Source organism: Balaenoptera musculus, chromosome 8 (genome assembly GCF_009873245.2).
Source record: "Balaenoptera musculus isolate JJ_BM4_2016_0621 chromosome 8, mBalMus1.pri.v3, whole genome shotgun sequence".
In the NCBI taxonomy this organism is placed as follows: domain Eukaryota; kingdom Metazoa; phylum Chordata; class Mammalia; order Artiodactyla; family Balaenopteridae; genus Balaenoptera; species Balaenoptera musculus.
Window position 1 is genome coordinate 5,500,153 of NC_045792.1, and position 19,426 is coordinate 5,519,578.

The following is a 19,426-nucleotide window of genomic DNA, read 5'->3' on the forward strand; positions in this document are numbered from 1 at the left end:
CCCCCCCTCCCCTCTCCTCCCTCTTTCCGTCTTTCATTGTGCAGGGATCTGAGTCCCAGCTCCCCCATTTCCCTCAGGCGCCTTTGCACTTGTCTGGAGCTCCCCAACGGGTAGATCAGCAGACTCCACTGAAGATTTTGTCCAAGCCTTTCCATGATTTGTGGCCAAGATATGGACCTGTGGATCCAATGACAGTAAAGGCAGGAGGATTTGTAACTGGTTGAGCAACTAAACCCAAAGGGTCTTGATTAATGTGTCAGTATCGGAACGATGCCTCGTCTCTGGTGTTATGTTATGGGTCACAGTACCTGGTCGTTGACGTTTCAGCGTTTTTATCAGGGGCTCAGGTTAGAGAAGGATGCGGAAAGTATACTTAGTAAATTTCAAACGGTGCAAAGCTAATAGGGTGAGGACAGATTCATGATACAAAAAAGATCTCTAGGCATGGAAACATGGATCCAAACAAGGTGAAGGTTGGTATGGATAAATGCAGCCTCTGCATGAGGTTAATAAGACTCAGTCAATAAGTGCAGAACTGGCTCAATCGCAGCGCCTATGGAGAAGGTCTGGCGGAGCACTTTGAGTGAATGGCTTTTGCAGTATGGCTGTTAGAAAGATCGGGGTTGGTCTGCACCAGTAGAAATGCGGGAGTAGGCTGGTCATCTCCGTGTTCTCATTTGTCTCCTGAGAAGTCTGGTTCACCTGTGAATGTTCATGGTACTCTTTAGGGGCACGGACATACAGGGATGACCCTGGGTGAAGGCATGGCCAAACCAGGCCATTGTGAATGGTTGCAGGAACCAAGGAATTTTAATACCCGGACTGAAGTGATGATAAAGGGATGAGTAAAAATATTGAAAAGCTGATAGATGAAGAAAGATTAAAATTGTACTGTGTGATTTCAGCCAACAGCACTGGAGCCAATGGTTGGAACTCATAAGAAGGCAGACATAACTGCCTTCAGTATGTGCAGTTGTTTTAAAATAATTATTGCAGTCGTTAAGTGAAATTGAGTGGCTCAAAAAGTAGAGAGTGGCTGAATGTCTTAAGTGAGGAGTTATACTAAAGGACCTCTCCAGGCCCTTCTGGGGAGTGTAGCCATCCTGTCCCAGATCCTGCCCTGCCTCTGATTGTCATTACTTATTGCAGATAAACCTTTGTGGGTCTTGAAGCTTGGCGGGGGGGTCATGCACATAGAGCGTATTGCTTCAGTGCCTGCGGTTGGCATTTGGAAAACGGTTGGCATTTTGAGATCATTTGTCTCTGTACTGGGAAAATGGACATAGATATTCTTATTTTTCACTGCGGTTTCCCTGGGTTGAAAACAGACAGTTGCACTGTGTGAATGTCTATGAGTATGCTTTTGCCCTCTCTGTCCAGATTTATTTATTAAAAGAAAAACACATCTGCATAAAAAAGCCTTAGAACACAGGAAGAATGTCCACTTTGTTTTTCTTTCTGTAGCACCGAGACATGTGGGGTTTCAGCTTCCTCCAAGGGGTTTTTGAAGACTGGCTTTCATCTCAAACAAGGCTTTTTCCCATTGGAAAAAACAGCCCATTTTTTTGGTTTGAAAATATATTTATATAATGTATAAATAAATAAGAAAGACGAGAGAGAATTTCCTTTCAAAATTTATGGAAAAATGCTGCTTTCTGAACATCACTAATTGGGAGTAAGTTGCTGGCCCTTCCCAGCCCACTTCCACTCTGCCATCTGTCCCTTTATTCTGGTTTAAATTTTTCCAATATTGGCTTCCTCTGCTTTTCCCTTTCTTTCCCTCTGTTCCCTTCTCTGCCATCCATCCACCCCCCCCCATCTTCACTGCCCGCTCTGCCTCTCATCTCCTCTCCCAGTTCCCCTATGTCTGTTCCACTTGCCCCCCACTCCTCCCGCCTTGCTCCTAAGCCCCTCTTCCTTCTGCTTTCCCCGGCAGCCCTCAGCAACTAGAGCCCTCACTGGAAGAGGCCTGTCTCTGTGTTTGTTTCCTGCGTGGGAGGGAGAGGCAGGCCTTGAGAAAACAGTTCAAAAGTGCAGAAAAACTCCACCTCTTCCAGCCTAAATAAACGGGCTCCACTCCATTTGTTTGCCCAGATTTTTCCTTTGCCCACCGACAAAGCTCCTCACCCTCCACCTTGACCAGCCGGGTCTTCCTGGTGATGCTCAGATGCCCCCTCCGTGCCCGTCTTGCCCCCAGGCCAAGTGCGGAGGGGGCCCTGCGGGGAGCCTCTGACTCAGGGTTCTGGGTGGGAGCCACAAGCTCTGGCGTTGCAGCTGCTGTCTGCGAAGAGAGTCCCAGGGATGGAGGCGCTTCCTTTGTCATTACTTTCTCTGTAATGAAAATGATGGAGAAAAATGAACGGAAATGTTTTTGTGTCCATTTCTGCCTCCCCTGCTTTTAACTCTGTTAACAGGTACGGGTGGAAAATACCCGGCTTTCGTGCCCAGTGATCTGGGTTTGAGCGCTGGTAAGATCACTCAGCTGGCCTGATTATCTTGGTTCAGTCACTGAAGTACCCTTTGTGAGCCTCCATACCCTCACCTGTGTGACAGAGAGAATACTAAACCCTTGGTTGTTCTCAGGCTCATAGTAGGATGGGGGAGAAAACGTTTTCTAAAATGTAAACTTCTACTCAGGGAGTAGCACTGAAAATTATAGGTGGGAATCAAGTGACATGGAAATGAATTGGTCAGCCTGATTAAGCAACATCTCCGGGGCCTCAGAGTGAAGCATCAAAGAGTAATATGTAAACTGAAATCGCGGAAGCTGGGATAATAGCAAGATGTAGGATGTCAGATATTTTCCATAGTCTTCTTGAGTGGGGTTATCCTTTGCCATGTTGTTGCCAGAAGCCTTCTGACCCTGTCATGAGTATTTTAATTGAAGGCAGGACAGGGCAGGAGTTTGCCCTGGCTCAGAAGTCAAGGCTGGGGAGGAACCAGTGAGATGCACCATGGCTCTCTGCAAACCTTGGAGCTGAAAGGGCCCAATGTATACTTTCTTCCAGAGTAATACAGAGACCTTGCCTCTGTGTTTTCCGTGACAAAAGAAGTGACACTGTTCTGGGACATCCAGGACTTGTAAAATGCCTGGTGTGGAGTCAAGTGTAACTGTCTATGTAGGAAATGATTTGAAACATGTGATATGTTCTGTAAATGGCTTTGAATGACCATTAAAGAACTTTATTCTTTAAAGTACCCTATTGAGGCGGGCCTTCTATGCAGGAATCCTAATCTGAATAGCTAAAACATTCTTTTGAACTGTGAGCATGTCATTCGTTTAAGGGCATATGTATGGCTTGGGTAGAATGCAGCTTGGGTTCTCATAAATGCCAAACATGAAGAAAAGAGTTTTGAGCACAAAATTACAGTTTTGTTTTGTGCCATATAGACTCTAAGCTGGCACTCTTAGGAAGTTTTTAAAACCAAAAGGCATCTTAGGTCCCCTGGATCCTGGAGCTGTGAGGTGTTGTCATGGCAAAACACATATTCTAGATGATTACTGCTACAAAAAAGATTTCCCCCATAGCGGATTGGAGGATACAGAATAGGTTAGGAGTCAGTCTGTCTGCTAAAACAAAGAGCCAGATTCAGGAGATGTCAATTTCTATTTATATCTCAGAATCTGATTTTTACATTCATTTCCTCATTTTCTCAGTTGCTTGGTAGTCCGTACCTGGGGAAATCTCCAGGTTCCTTCTCCTTGCTGTCTCTCTAAGCTTTGGGAAATAAAATGGTATATTTTTTTTAGTCTTTCTATTTTACAAGACACTTTTCAGTTCAGTTCAAGTCACCAATAATTTATTGAGCACCCACTAGGCTTTGGTATTTTCACACATATTGAATTTAATCCTCACTGCCAGGTAGGTAGAGAATCCTAGCGAGTGAAGGAAGCTCCTGAGCTTTCAGTGGTCCGTGAGGACTCTGCAACACACCCTCGCTTGCCAGAGCTGCTGCAGAAAACACAGAATTAGGAGCCGTTCCAGCAGGGCCCATTCATTCAGATATTTCCTCTTTCAGGCCATGTGCCCAATGTTTGGGGTGGGAGATCTGAACTGTTCTAAGTAAGGAAAGAGCAAGAAAACGTAGCTGCAGGACCCAGGGGGCAGTTCTGCTTTCTGGCGCAGCTCCTGGAACGGAAGAGCCTCTCTGGGTTTCCCTGAACACCTGGGATTGATTTGGGTTTTGCTCTGACTTGGAAACATTTGCTGAGGTGGAGGTCGGAGGAGGGGTTGGGGAGGAAAGAAATAAATCCAGTGATTAAAAATAGCTTGTGCATGTCAGGTGCCTGAACGAATTGGAGAACACGCCCACAGTCCCTTTTGTCTGGCAGGTCTAAGCTCCTCGCTGCCGAATTACAACCGCTTTCATTTGTTTTTCCTGCTCCCCTACCATGTAATGGTCGAGGGCTCATTGGAACCATGTGTGAGCCCGGTGAGTCACCAAATCCTCAGGACTTCAGTGGTAATAATGTGTTAAAACTCCTTTTGGGGGATGGGACGGGGGTGGGTGAGGGGAGAAGGGAGAGGACTGAAGTCACTTCCTACAGATGTTCAGGGTCCTTGGCTGTCTCTGCAGCCTTGGTTCCCAGGCCCAGCTGCTGGGCCCGAGGCAGGCTTCCCTGGGCAGTTCGCAGCCTGCTTTGCCTCTCAGAGGACCATCTCTTTTGTCCTGGGACCAGTTCCCTCTGAGAAGAGGCACCTACCTTTGAGTTGGTGTGCTGCACCCCAGCAGCGTGCTTTATTTCCCCGAGGCAGTAACTGGAGACTGGCTCGAATTTTTGGTCAATCAGATCATTGGAGGGTGAATTGGGGATTTTCTGTGCAGCTTCTTTCTCCATCCCTCAGAGTTTTTTGTTTTTTTTTTTTTAATTCGCTGGTGACTTCAAGGGCATTGGTATCAAGAGAAGGACCGAAGCCCTGTTGTGTTTCCCTAACTGATAAGAAAACTCTCTTTTGGGGTCAGGGTGTCCCATCATTTGGGGCAGCGATGGGCTGCTTGGTTGGGATGGGTGGTCCCCAACCACGACGCTGAGCTATTCTCGCTTAGCTCTTGCTGGAGCCAAGGATCCCGCTTGTCTCTCATCGCTTTGTCACTTCATTAGGTTTGCGAAAATGGGGTCGAGGGGCTGAGGAGGGACACATTTCCCTTCTTTGCATTAGCCTCAGCCAGAAGCTTTGTGGATTATACTGACTTCCTCAACAGGAAGCCCTGCCTTGCCAAGTTTCTAGCGCCTGTAACGGGATTTGGAATCAGGCGTGTAGGACAAAGAGGACCCTTCCTTCCTAGTTCCAATCCATCCTTGCATGAATGAGAGAAAGGTTGAATGAGATTCCTTTTCACAGCCTTCTGAGATATTAGTGTCTTCATTGGGTAAATTCTCTTAGGGACCAGTAACAACTGTCCAAGGACAATGTTGATTGTTCAGAATCGGTCACTGACCACAGCCATTTTGCTATTTCTGTTGATCTGAAGGAGTAAAGGTGCCTCCTCTCTTATTCTAGGCAGTTTGACATCTGCCCTTTGGGTGCTGGCCAAAATCCTCGGCTTTTTCCGCCCACTCCTAGTTCCAGTTTTAAGTTCCTGAGGACCTAAACAGTCAGGAGGAATTATCTCTGCAGTCTTTTGCTTGTAGGACGTGGTGGTCAAAGGAATGGCTGGCTGCCCTGATTTGAAATCATCCCTCTCTGATCCAACTTCATCACTCTCCAGATCATGGTAATGTTGCTTTAAAAGAAGTTCTGTGGTTCGAGTGGACCAATGAATGAAATGTAGACCTAGATTTAAGCACCGTGGAAAGTAATCTGAAGCCTTGTTTTCTTTTTCCATGAGCTTATCTGTTTCTTGTAAGCTTTCATAGTATGATCCTCCTTTATCTCAAAAATATCCTCGTGACAATAAAATATTCGTGGGTGAAATGGCATGTGGCCTGGGATTAGCCTTAACAGTTCTTCTGTGTTGGTGGGGAGGAGACGAAATAAAAACTGGTAGTGTTGATGGATTTTGAATAGGGATTTATTATACTATTCTCTCTACCTTGGTGTATGTTTAAAAATTGGCGTAATGAAAAATTTAAAACCCTGTGAGGGATATAGACACTACTACCTATCAACAGACCTCTTTTTAGCCATGCACTGATGGAGTGACTTACCCAGCGTGATTACGTAAGTGGCAAAACTGAGAACCCGTGGGTTTTGACCAACAAGCTAAGGCAGCAAGCCCGGTGCATTGTCCCACTGTGTCTTTTCCCCCTGTCTTCAGAATCCTATCTTTCCATTTGGGACAAGTGTCCTTTTTTTCTTCTCTGTATGAATGAGAAGGTTTCTTCTTGGTCCTTTCACTTTAAGAAACCTATTTCAGCCAGACTTTATGTAACTAATTAACCTTATATTATGTGCACAATTGCCCATCAGGGTGACTCAGGGGTGAACACAGACAGGGAAGGAGGGCAGGTTGTCATTTACCGTGTGTTACTTTGTATGGAAGGAAGGAAGCCTCAATACCCTCAGTTCCAAGAAAGGAAAAGATTACAGTCGGTTCTGTAAATGGCTTTTAATTATGTCTTTATGGGGCGAGCTATATGAAATCCTGGATTTCTTCGATCCAGAAATGGTTTTGTTTAAGTTTTTAATTAAATGACTCAAGTGTATCTCATTTTCAAACTGAGAAATAAAAGTCCCGTTTTCTGTGTCTCAGCTGTAGAAATTTTAGTGTTCTTGGATTTCTGGTCCATTCCTATTTGCAGCAGCAGTGGAATTGAATGGAAAGACCTTGGATGTGAGAGTTGAAAGATGGAGTTTAAGGCAGGCTCTTGATCTCTTGCAGTCTTGGTTTTCTGATCTGTGAAGTGGGGGTCCTGTAATACTTTCCCAGTTCCCCCGGAAGTTTTATGTTGTGAGGATATTGGGGAACAGTGTACGGGAAGGGTCTCGGTGGACCGTAGTGGTTTTCAGATGTAAGGTGTATCATTCATAACTGGTGTTTCTTTCCTGCTGCTATTGATTGGGGCAATACCCACCACCCGTGGCTGGTGTCGTCATGGTAACCCACCAGGCTTTGGCCAATCCAGTGGCTGCACAAGACTGGAATGTGCACCTTGGATTTCTAGTCCATCGCCTAACCCTCGGGTCCCAGATGCTCCAGTCTTCCTGCCGTTTATTTGAGGATGGTGAGAGGAGGAGCATCTCAGTTCAGGAAGGCCATAGGTCTTGAACTTCTCCTGGAACCAACGCCACTTCAGGCTTAGATTCTAGGTAACGTTGCTGATATGAGCCGTTCGGTTTCTTTTTTTTTTTTTTTTTTTTAGAGCTAGTAGTATTTTATTTTATTTTATTTTATTTTTTATTTTTTATTTTTTTAATGTCTGAAACATTTATATTAACATATTTCCATACATATTTCCATACAAATACAAATATAAGATTTTTAGAAATTTCATGTAATGTCTGAAACATTTATATTAACATATTTCCATACAAATAACCCAATGAAAGTTTAGTATTAGTTGTTTTGTTTGTTTGTTTTTTTATACTGCAGGTTCTTATTAGGCATCAATTTTATACACGTCAGTGTATACATGTCAATCCCAATCGCCCAATTCAGCACACCACCATCCCCACCCCACTGCAGTTTTCACCCCTTGGTGTCCATATGTCCATTTTCTACATCTGTGTCTCAACTTCTGCCCTGCAAACCGGCTCATCTGTACCATTTTTCTAGGTTCCACATACATGCGTTAATATATGATATTTGTAGCCGTTCGGTTTCAAACAACTTAATAGAATGGTATGAAAAGTCACGTGACATGTCCTTGATGGGTTCTTGGGCACTGAGCAGTCCTTAACTTTGAGTTCCATTATGAGTGAATTGAAACCCTTGTTCTACATTTGACTTAAAGCATCCTTGGGCTGTATAAGCTTTTGTTCAGGATTAGGTCACAGTGAAAAAGCAGATGTTTCCCTGCATTGAAAAGGCCACAATTCATTGTGTTCCTACGGAGTCAAGAAAAACTATCTGCTAATTTCTACTCTGATACTGTGCAGTCTTGATTGGACAGAGTTTGGGACCGTTATTTGCTCACTAGCTTCTGTACAACTCTCCTCTCAGAAATCTGGGTGATTCCTATAAATATTAACTCAGATTTAGGGTCCTGAGGAATAATCCCTGGGTCAGAAATCGAATATACTTGTAATATGTTTATGTTTCATAAATATACTTAGAGCCTCCACCGTATCAGCATAGTATGTTTCCAGGTTAGGTGCTCAGCATTTTGAAACAAATGTGTTATTGCAATTCAGGGTATCGCAAGTACAATTATTAGCACAAAGGCAATTTTAGTTCTTGTCCGTAAAATACAATTAGTTAACTTCTGTGGAGCATTGATTAATTTATAGATGCTGCTGCTGAAATTAGAAATATTTTTGGCACCTAATAGAAAAGTCGTATGGTAGTTCTGTTTTTAAGGAACCTCCATATATCTTAATAGGTAACGAGATAAGGTGTGGTCAGAATAACAGAGGTGCCTGCTTGGGCCAAAAACCATGTCAGCTTCTCCACCTGTGTAATGATTTCATTATTTTTATTGGTCAGTGTAATTGACAGAACTGCCACAAACATGAACGAGCAACACAGAGGGCATTTTTGCATTCATATTCTTCATGAGGAGAGTTTAATGTTTTATGTTAATACCACTTTTGAAAGTGATCATTCATCATCATTTACATGCAGTGCCTGTGCTACTAAAAAAGACAATCCTGGCTGATTGTTCATTCTCTTATAGAGGAGTTTTGATTTGTTTTTAAACCTTCAATTCCACACTTCATGAAAATAGATAAAGCTCTGACTTTCCTGTATGAATGCTTTGGGTCCAAAGGCACTGATAACGCCTTCTCCTGAGCTCATCAAGTCCAGGTGTCCCAAGTGTGTGGTGTTGACTTTCCCCAGCTGGGCTGGGAGCGCCTTTTCCAGAGACCCAGCGCTCTGAGTCCCCAGTCAGGGGCACAGCCTCTGGGTGCCATGCAGCACCTAAAGCCTGGCGTGTGGACCAGGCTTTTGAGAATGGCATTGAGGCGGACAGGCACAAGTTAGTTCCAGCTGCTTTCCTTGGAGAGAACAAGCCAGAACCTGGAAGTGCCGGCTCCCTGACAGGCAGTGGAAACCTGCATGGGGAGTTGTCAGCCCAGAGGCCCTGTCCTGGCCAGAGTGCTGGGGCACCGCTGTGATAGGAAGCAGACTCCGGGCTCTCTGCTGTCACCCTCAGCTTTCACATCACCCTAGCATCCAGCTGCCCAGGCTTTCCTGTTCAGAAGGCGTCTGGGGCCTCCTAGCCTCATCCTTCGGTTCCAGTTTGCAGCAGAACCACTGCTGGTCCGTTTGGCCTGGCCCACATTTTCCACATGCATTTTCCTGGCCCACTTCTGCCATCAGTAGAGTCCTTTTCATCGAGTCATAAATCCAATGGAGGGAACAAACACACACAACAAAACCCACACAGTTCAAGTTCATGAATTGGTGTTGGATGGGAGCGAAGGGATGGAAAGTTGATTCAAATTTGGAAGACGTTGAATTCATCCAGCGTTTGTTGATTGACTCCTGTGCTGGGAGCTGGGGTTGCTGCATTTGTTCCTTCTTTCAGAAGCGATACTCTTGATTAAATAGAGAGCCCTTTTCTCTAAAGTCAAACTGACTTCCACTCTAAGGGAAGATCTCCTGGACCTGTCCCTTAGCTGTTCTTGGACGAGGAGAGTGGGGACGAAGGGGGAACACTGATGTCTTTCTTAGTGACTCATGTGATGATTATTCCATTGTTCAAAGGGCTGGATATTATGTAATCAACATTTTATCCCATCCCCCTACTTTTCCCCTTAACAATCTGGGATTTTCCAGCATTTTGTCAACCTTCCTGGAGGTGTGTTGATTTTTCCACTAGGCTTTTTTGGGCATGTCCCAGGGCAACCCAAACTCTCCACTCCCTGTAACTTCAGATCCCCCTCAGTGCAGGGCCTGGGAGAGCCACAGCAGTGAACCCTTCTCTTCTTCTAGGGCACAGGGCAGACTCTGGGCAGTTTCCTGGTAGCACCGCTCAAAGCAAACTGAGGGAAAGAGCTGCCTGCCCTTCTTTCTTGCCACGTAATTTCCATTCATTTTGATGTTCAGAGGCAATATATTTGTTTCTTTTTTCAGAGGTCACCAATTATCATTATTTTCCCTCCTATGTTTCCATTTTATCCAGCCCATAACACATTACTTACATCCAGGGAACTTTTTAACTAGCCAGGGTTTAGAGATGGCTGGTGGAGGAACTTCTCCAGTGGCCCCACCATTTTCTGTCAGTTTCCTATGATACACTGAAGATTCAGGGTGAGCAAGAGGGCTTCTGGAAATTACTGCAGTAAAGTGCATTGCTGTCTCAAGGTCACAGGACAGCTAATAGGAATTCTCAAGTCATTTCTTTGCTTATTTGCTTTTTGCTGGAAGTTGTGCCTGAGGTGAATTTGGAGGATTTTTAACTTGAACCATATCTATGTATCTTGGCTTTGAACATGGTCTGCAAGTACAAGAGGGACACAGCAGAGATAAAGATGCACGTGGCCATAACAAAGGAGGTCACATTTGTGAATCTGCAGATTTTGATTCTTCATACTTCTTCACCACCTACATAAATCAAGTTTTATAGGTGTTACCTCCTATATGCATGTCACATCTGACCACTTAACATTTTCTGCAGAACCATCTTCCTAGCCAAGGCCACCATCATCCCTCACCACAACTGATGCAAGAGCTTTTTAACAAGTCTTCTTGCATCCATTTGGAGTTACCTCCTAAACCATTCTTTACCGGCAGCTAAGGCGATCTTTTTTTTTTTTTTTTAACCCATTTTTAAAAATTGTGGTAAAGTGAACATAACCTAAAATTTACCAACTTAACTGTTTTTAAGTTACAGTTTAGTGGGATTAAATACACCCATAATGTTGCACAACCATTGCCACCATCCACCTCCAGAACTCTTTTCATCCTGTAAAACTGAAACTCTGTCCCCGGGACACAACCCCCCATTCCCTCCTCCCTCCAGGCCCTGGAAGCTACCATTCTACTTGCTGTCTCTATGAATTTGAGAATTCTAAGTCCCTTATATAATTTGTCTTTTCATGACTGGCTTATTTCATTTACCATAATGTGAAGGCTCATCCATGTTGCAGTATATGTCAGAATTCCCTTCCTTTGTAAGGCTGAATGATATTGTACTGTGTGTGTATATACTACCTTTTGCTTACCCACTCATCTGTTGATGGACACCTGGTTGCCTCCACATTTTAGCTACTGTGAATAATGCTGCTATTAACATGAGTGTACAAATATCTCTTCAAGACCCTGCTATCAGCTCTTCTGGGTATATAGAGAACTAAAACTCAACACAAAAAGACAAATCACTCTACTAGAAATGCTTGAACAGACATTTCTCCAAAGAAGATACACAAATCACCAATAAGCCCGTGGAAAGATGCTCAACATCACTAATCATTAGGAAAATGCAGATCAAAACTACAGTGTGATACACTTCACATCTATTAAGATGGCTACTATAAAAAATGCAGAAAATTAGTGTTGGCAAGGAGGTGGAACCCTTGTGCACTGTGGTGGGGCTGTAAAATCATGCAGCCACTGTGAGAAAACAGGATGGCAGTTCCTTGAAAATTTAAAAATAGAATTACCGGGGGCTTCCCTGGTGGTGCAGTGGTTAAGAATCCGCCTGCCAATGCAGGGGACACGGGTTCGATCCCTGGTCTGGGAAGATCCCACATGCCACGGAGCAACTAAGCCCGTGCGCCACAACTACTGAGCCTGTGCTCTAGAGCCGTGAGCCACAACTACTGAGCCCACGTGCCTAGAGCCCGAGCTCCGCATCAAGAGAAGCCACCGCAACCAAGAGTAGCCCCTGCTCGCCGCAACTAGAGAAAGCCAGTGCATAGCAACGAAGACCCAACGCAGCCAAAAATAAATAAATAAATAAATAAAATAAAAATAGACTTACCGTAAGATGACATTCTTCAAACACAGTGTAGTCATGTCATTCCTCTGCATGAAACTCTCAATGCCTGTTTTGCTCAGGATACAATTATAAATTCCTTAACTCACTCCTTAACTTGCGTTTTCAACCTCCTCTCAAGCTGCTGTCCCCTTGATCACTCTGCTCCAGTTGCATTGATCTTTTTGATACTAAAACAGGCCCAGGTTGCCCTCTTCCCCCATCTCAGGACCTTCATTTGTGCTATTCTCTTATCTCGGATCACAGCCCTCTAATTCAGTGCTCATCAGGATTACCTGGATTCTGTGTTACAAACGGATTTCCGGGCTCCGCCCCCTCAGAGGTTCTGATTCAGGAGGTCTGGGTGGGGCTGAGTTCTCCCAGGTGATGCTGATATGGCTGGTCTGGGGACCACACTTTGAGAACCACTGGTCTGGAGTAGTTTTTAAAAAACTCCTGTGTATCCTTCAGGTCTCAGGTCAAACATCTCACTTCGAAAGGAGGCCTTCTCTGATTCCTCCAGACCTGCAGGACTCCCTGTTATGTGTTAACACTTCATCTTCTACTCCTCCTATGAAGCGCTTACTGACATTGTACTTGAACGTTTAATTGTGTAAATAGTTTTTTTAATGACTGATTTCCCTGCCAGAATCTGATAACCAGCTCCTTCAGGGTAGGGATCATTACTGTCTTGTTCACTGTTCTTTCTCTAATCCCTTGCATGTGACAAATGCTAAATAATTATTTATTGAACGAATGTTGTTATTTCCTTTTCATAGGTAACGGCAAGTGTGTAGAAACATTAATATTCTCAGTGAGTGTGAAGGATGGGTAGGGGCTATGGGGGAACTAGTAGAGCTATACAGAAAGAATAAATGTATTTTGTCAGAGAGGCAGGGCATACGAGGCAAGAGTCAGGTTTTTTGTTTTTAGTTTTTTTTTATGGGCCCTACCACATTGTGGAAAGCCCCCCAAGTTTTACCTGCCCTGGTGAGGATGCTACTACAGTTATTTCTCAGCTTGTCTTCTTCTTCAGACCATGCATGCTCTATTATGTTTTATGGGAGGTTAATTACCTACTTAGTTTTATCTTTAAAACTGAGGTATAACTGACATGTAACCTTACGTTAGTTTCAGGTATACAACATAATGATGTGATATTTGTGTCTGTTGCACAACGATCGCCACCACCAGTCTAGCTAACATCCATCACCTATTTCGTTTTTGTTAGTATTCATGTGCTATTTTTTCCTTACAGATATGGAATGTGCAGATGTTCCGCTCTTAACTCCAAGCAGCAAAGAAATGATGTCTCAAGCCTTGAAAGCTACCTTCAGTGGTTTCTCTAAAGAGCAGCAACGCCTGGGAATTCCAAAAGGTAGGTTTTGTAGTTGGAAGGAGAGAGGATGGGATCACACTTTGAGGCATGGTTAGTTTTCTCACCTGGTGGGTGAGATAGACGTTATTACTCACCACGCTTCAGTCAGCAGCCACAGATCGTTGCAGACATCTGTTGGAACAAGCGTAGACACATGCCGGTGCTCCTTCATCTCCCAGGCTTGCCCCTGCCATCTTGGTTTTAGGGCAGTGGTGCCCAAACTTGTTTGCACATTAGACAGGGGATCGTCAAAAAATTCCACAGTCCAGGTCAGGTCCCAGACCAATTAAGTCACAATTGCTGGTCGCATCAGTAATTCTGAAGCTTCTCAAGTGACTCCATAGTACAGACAAGTTTGGAAGGCATGGTCTTGGAGTCATTCTGGGCCACCATTGGATGAACTCGATGAGCTGCATTTCTGGGAATTTACTCATTTTCTTTTCCATGTCCTTTGGTGAAATGTGTTTACCTTTGGGTGTTCTCATCCAAAAGGGTTTATTCGGGAATGTAAGGGGAAGTGGCTTGAGTTGTCAGAAAGGAAACATGATGGGGGAAGACTTAAGCCTTGACCAAGCAGCATTTCCTGAACAATTGAGAACAGAAAGAACGCTTTTCTATTGAGTAAGAGAAACAAAAGCTGTCTTTAGACCAGGCCAGTGCTACTGCTGCATGAGAGGCTTCCACCCTGCCAGACGCAAGCCTTTGGTAGATTCTGTGAATGTATCTGTCTACCTTTCCATTTATTCTACTTTCCCACAAACCTCAGCTGACAGCAATGCCCAATCACAAGGCAGAATACAGTGAATTCTGACCCCTGGGTTCTCCAGCATCTCATAAGGTCATGGTCTAGATTGAAGGGGGTAACTTTGAGAGCAGGCATGCTGTGGGCCTCACAGCCTGCCATCATCTGAGCTCTTTAAGTGTCATTAGCTGGTGTAGTCATGTTAAACCAGGGGTCATGTGTGAAGATTATATATCTTCTGTCCTACACTTCTACTCAATGCAGGGCCTGTGATGTGTATATATTTTGAAGGGTATCTGGTATAATACAGGTACCTAATAATGTCGTTATTACTAAGTATCATTTGAATGGCTTACTATTACTAATTGCTGTGATTATTACAGTCAGCCCTCCGAGGGTTCCGCATTGGCAGATTGAACCAACCACAGGTCAGGTTTGGTTGGCTGAATCTGCGGATGCAGGAACCCACGGATACAGAGGGCTGACTGTACCCCGCCCTTTTATGTAAGGGAGATGAGCATCCACAGACTTTGGTATCCGAGGGGGTTCTGGAACCAATCCTCCTTGGATACCCAGGGACAACTGAGCTAACCATGATTAACTAAGATAAAAATAATTAAGCATAATGGTCTCAAGTACATTATAAGAGTTAAGAGCAGGGAGAGGTGAGTGCCACATCCAGAGCACACTTGACGTTGTTATTATTGCTGTTAAAGAAGTCATTTGTTCCCTTGTCCCAGGCTTTAAAAAAGTCTGATGGAAACAAGGCAGTGAAAGAGGAGATTCCTGGAATCCTGGTCTGAAGATTCCAAGGGTGGAGAATACTCTGCTACTTTTTAGCTGATGACAGTGATCTTCTAGCTGGCAAGATAGAGAAGATGGGGCTGTTGGATGCGGGGTGGGGGGTGGGGGGAGGGTTATGGAAGATGCCCCATCGGGCATTCCTAATTCTGTGAATCCGAGAACATCCTCAGTGAAGGTCAGATGCTTTCGTGTTGTCTCTGAGGCTCGGGGAAGAGTTAAGAGCCCGATCTGCTGGAACGTCATTTGATCTCTCCCCGCAGACCCCCGGCAGTGGACAGAGACCCATGTTCGGGACTGGGTGATGTGGGCTGTCAATGAGTTCAGCCTAAAGGGTGTGGACTTCCAGAAGTTCTGCATGAATGGGGCAGCCCTCTGCGCACTGGGGAAAGACTGCTTTCTCGAGCTGGCCCCAGACTTCGTTGGGGACATCTTGTGGGAGCATCTGGAGATCCTGCAGAAAGGTAAATGCATGGGGGCGGGGTGAGGTGGGAGCCGTATGGGGTGGCTTCGAGAGTAGGTCCGGGAGCGTGCCCAGTGGTGCAACGTCGATGCCATCACCTGGGCATCCAATCACAGCACGTGTGGTCTACAGCATAGAGAGTGCCTGGTAAATAGCAAGTGTTCCATACATGTTAGTTTCTTTTTCTTCTGTGTACTGGAGGTTCCAATTTTAATCTTTAGCTAGACTGTCCTCCTGAAGCTTCTTGGTATGCGAAGTTCTGGTCCCAATCCTTATCTTAGACTCAGGTACTGTTTGAACAAGCAGTGCCCACAGCCAGCAACAAGAGAGTTTTTCTTTCTTTCTCTCTCTCTCTTTTTTTTTTTTTTTTTTTTTGGTAATCTTAAGACACACTCTCTTGATCCATGGCCACATCCAAGGTGTGTTTCTCAGAGCTTCTTAATAAGCAGGCTTCTCTACCCACTAACTGGATTGGAATTGCAGTCGCGAGGTACACCTTTTCCATCTGGAGCAGAAACCGGGGTTATGTCAGGACGCCGTGTTGCAACCTTGTAATGACATGGCCTCTCCTACCAGCCTCTTCCAACCTTTTTGGACCAAGTGACTCATGTACCACAGTCCTGGCTGAGTACAGAAACAGCAGCAGGCGGCAAACTTGGGTGTTTTTGCGCTTATTTTTCTGAATTTCTTCTTAAAATAAATTGCAGTTACCAGCAGTCAGCAGTGCCCTCCAGCTGACTGTAAGCCTAGAAGCCTGTTGCCCTCTCTGACCCAGGCCCACCCTTTCCCTGTGGTCACCAGCTCCAAGCCCTGGCGCAGACGCGGTGACGGGGGGAGGGGGGCAGGCAGCAGAACTCAGGCTTAGCACTTTTATTCCATATAATACCTTCCTTTGTTTAAGGATATTTTCCACTCTGCAATGCCCAGGAGAGACCCAAATTAGACTCCTCTGGGCACAGAAGTGTTATCTTTTTCTTTTTTCCCCTTCTCTTCAGCTTCTGCTGAAACAGAAATAAATAAGCAGAGTCGAGAACTAGGTGAGTCTGGCCTTCCCCGAAGCAACGCCGTGATCTCGGTGTAACTGCCACAAACCACTCGCACGTGTTGACGTGAGCACCTGTGTATAGAGGGAAAAGATACAGCAGGCTCAGAACAGATCTGATGCAAGCATTGGCTTATCAACACAGCAGTGGGGTATACCAGACCGTGTCGCCCCAATATATGCTGCTAATACACCGTTTCCCTCCAGTCTTCACCCTGGGGCAGCCAGCTGTCCTGGAATGTCTAAACCTGCCTCTGATCAGTTATAACTCATCTGTACAGCACCTCCTTGTTTCCAAAGTGCTTGAAACTACGTTTTTCTCATTGGATTCTCAAAACAACCCTGGGACATGGGAAGGGCATGTTCTCTCGGTGTCCTTGTCTGTAAAATGAGGACAGGTTAGGTGGTTTCCTCAACATCACTTGTTTCCTTAAACCTAGGTCTTTTCAGTCGAACTTCCTGTCCTGTGTTCTTTGTGTAATGATGCGGACTCGTGGGGTAGCTTCTGGCCTACCTTCCTGCAAAGGAATAATACAAGCAAACTTAGGAGAATTAGGAAATAATGGAGTGGGTTTGAGAACATCTCACCCATTTTCAAGGGAGAGAGGCAGGAGAATCGTCCTCCTTCAGGTCCTTGAAGAGCTGAACGTGACGTCTGTATTGAGGCTACAGCTTTTGTTCTGTGATTAAACTAAGGCAACCCAGAGCCGAAACAACATAGCTTTTCTGGGTGGGGTGGCAGGCCAAAGGTACAGGGGATGTTTCAATCTGATAAGCTGCTAAAGCAGAGTTTAATCATTTTATCTCAGCTGGGAACTGTTTTTTCTGTGCAGGCATAAACTTGTTTTCCCAGCAGTCTCTGCTCCCAACAAGCTATCAAATACCTGAGGAGAAACCCAAACCAACCCTCTGTCTTTATGTCTGATTCTTACAGTGAAACGTAATCAGACTGTTCCATACAATGGTCCGGGGCCGCCACCAGATTCCAGGGTCATTAGAGGATCCACAAGCTCACCTTAGTTCCACGGAGAGAGGCTTCCTCTGCTCGCTTACCTTCATCCATGTTCCATTCTCAGTCCTGCGGAGGTTGGCATCTGGACAGGAGTTTGGTTCTGTGCCTCTTCTCTCTCTTTGTATGAGCCCTGTCATATTTCACTAAGTAGCGTCACCTTACTAACATCTTATGTGGGCCTGAACTTGACATTTGAGGGCAACAGAAAAAACACAAAACAAAAACCAGACATCTGTTGGAAGAAATGGAGGCTCTAAAATCTACCTGCCTAGGGATGGTCCTATATTTCTGAAAAGCTCTGGACCTGATCGGTTTGAGTGTTGGCGACTGATTTTGGTAACCTCCCAAGATGTCTTCAAGCCTCGGCTGCTGGCGGCACACGCATGCATCAGAAAGAGGGTGAATGCCTTCCCACCCCTTAGAGATTACTCACAGAATGCGCTTTCTGAGATATTAAATCCCATTCTGCAGCTACCGGAATCATAAACTTAGCCATACTTTAGTGAGCTCGTCTCTAGACAAGGCCCCAGTCAGGGGAGACTCAGACACCAGCTCAGTTAGTGGACATGCAGATTTCTGCCAAGAGGGGCTGAGATCACTGTGGTCCTTTTGTCCAAGGTCCTCTTCGGCTGAGCGTTGCTTGCAGGCTGACCTCTTTGTTTCGTTCCTCCCCTGTCTGTTGCAGAGGATGTGAAGCCATACCAAGTTAATGGAGTCAACCCTCCGTACCCCGAGTCCCGCTATACCTCGGATTACTTCATTAGTAAGTTCGCCTCCTGCCCTTCTCCCCGCTTCCCGCTCGTTGTCACGGGAACTTAGGAAGGGATCCCCTGTCCTAGGCCATCTCAGGCCCCTGCCTGGTAATTCTACAGAAAATAATATCTTCTTAAATGTAGACTCTTGGTTGTTTTGTTCTTCCCACAAAGCACGAGGCTTCAACCTATCTGCACGTTTTATTCACCTGCACGCTCCTACACTGGGGTCTTTCCCATGTCTTCAGCATGAAGGTCACACAGAGAGACAGTGACTTGCCTCCCAACCGTTATGTGCCCCGTGGTGGCCATCAGAGGTTCGGGCTAGGGATTTTGCCCTGGACCTTGTTCTTTCCTTTTTACTGGTAGATGTGACAGCATTTCCTGTGAAATCCTTCCTCCAGAGCGTGCCCTGCAGCCTCAGGAACAGAAAGCCTTCTCCTCCTAGTACCTTATCCCTCACCAGGCTGCAGGGGTGGCCGGAGGGAGAGAATCAGCATAGGGCTGTGCTTATCTGATGGCTTTGCTTTCAAAGGGTGTCTTAAGCAGGTTTATTTTCACTTTATCTCTTTACTATTATGATTTTTATCCTAACAACAACAACGAGCTTATTGTGTGCTAGAAATGTTGGTAGGCTTTTTCCATGTATGCTGTCATTGGATCTTCATCACAACACCTTGAGGAAGGTGGCCACCATCCCTATTTTCGAGATGAGACAATTAAGTCAGAAAAGGGAAGTGTCTCGTCAAGGGCCATGGCTCTTGAGTAGTGGAGCAAGGTTGAAAACCCAGGCCCTTTTCACTTAAAATGTTTTTCTTGCATTCCCAAAGGTAGTCAGCTTGTTTGACATTGCGGGGCCCTTGTAAGTGGGGAGGAACGGCCTGTTTCCGGTACTCATCTCTCCTCTCTCCAATTGCACATGCTCTGTGTTTCCAGGCTACGGTATCGAGCATGCCCAGTGTGTCCCTCCCTCGGAGTTCTCCGAGCCCAGCTTCATTACAGAGTCCTACCAGACCCTCCATCCCATCAGCTCGGAGGAGCTCCTCTCCCTCAAGTATGAGAACGACTATCCCTCGGTCATCCTCCGGGACCCTCTGCAGACGGACACCTTGCAGACTGACTACTTTGCCATCAAACAAGAAGTGGTGACCCCAGACAACATGTGCATGGGGAGGACCAGTCGTGGTAGGTCGGATTTCTGCTCTAGAAAA

General features: G+C 45.4%; 1 protein-coding gene across 3 annotated transcripts in view; it reads left to right on the forward strand.

Annotated features, from left to right (window-relative positions):
- Positions 1 to 19,426, forward strand: part of ETS1 (ETS proto-oncogene 1, transcription factor) — a 67,036-nt gene that overhangs the window by 20,407 nt on the left and 27,203 nt on the right. For 2 of the 3 annotated variants that reach the window (XM_036860329.1, XM_036860327.1), the window contains exons 2-5: positions 13,284 to 13,403; positions 15,210 to 15,410; positions 18,149 to 18,226; positions 19,152 to 19,400. In XM_036860329.1, the coding sequence (XP_036716224.1) occupies positions 13,284 to 13,403; positions 15,210 to 15,410; positions 18,149 to 18,226; positions 19,152 to 19,400 (648 nt within the window). The remainder of the gene's footprint in view (positions 1 to 13,283; positions 13,404 to 15,209; positions 15,411 to 18,148; positions 18,227 to 19,151; positions 19,401 to 19,426) is intronic. The other variant, XM_036860328.1, reaches the window with a different exon arrangement.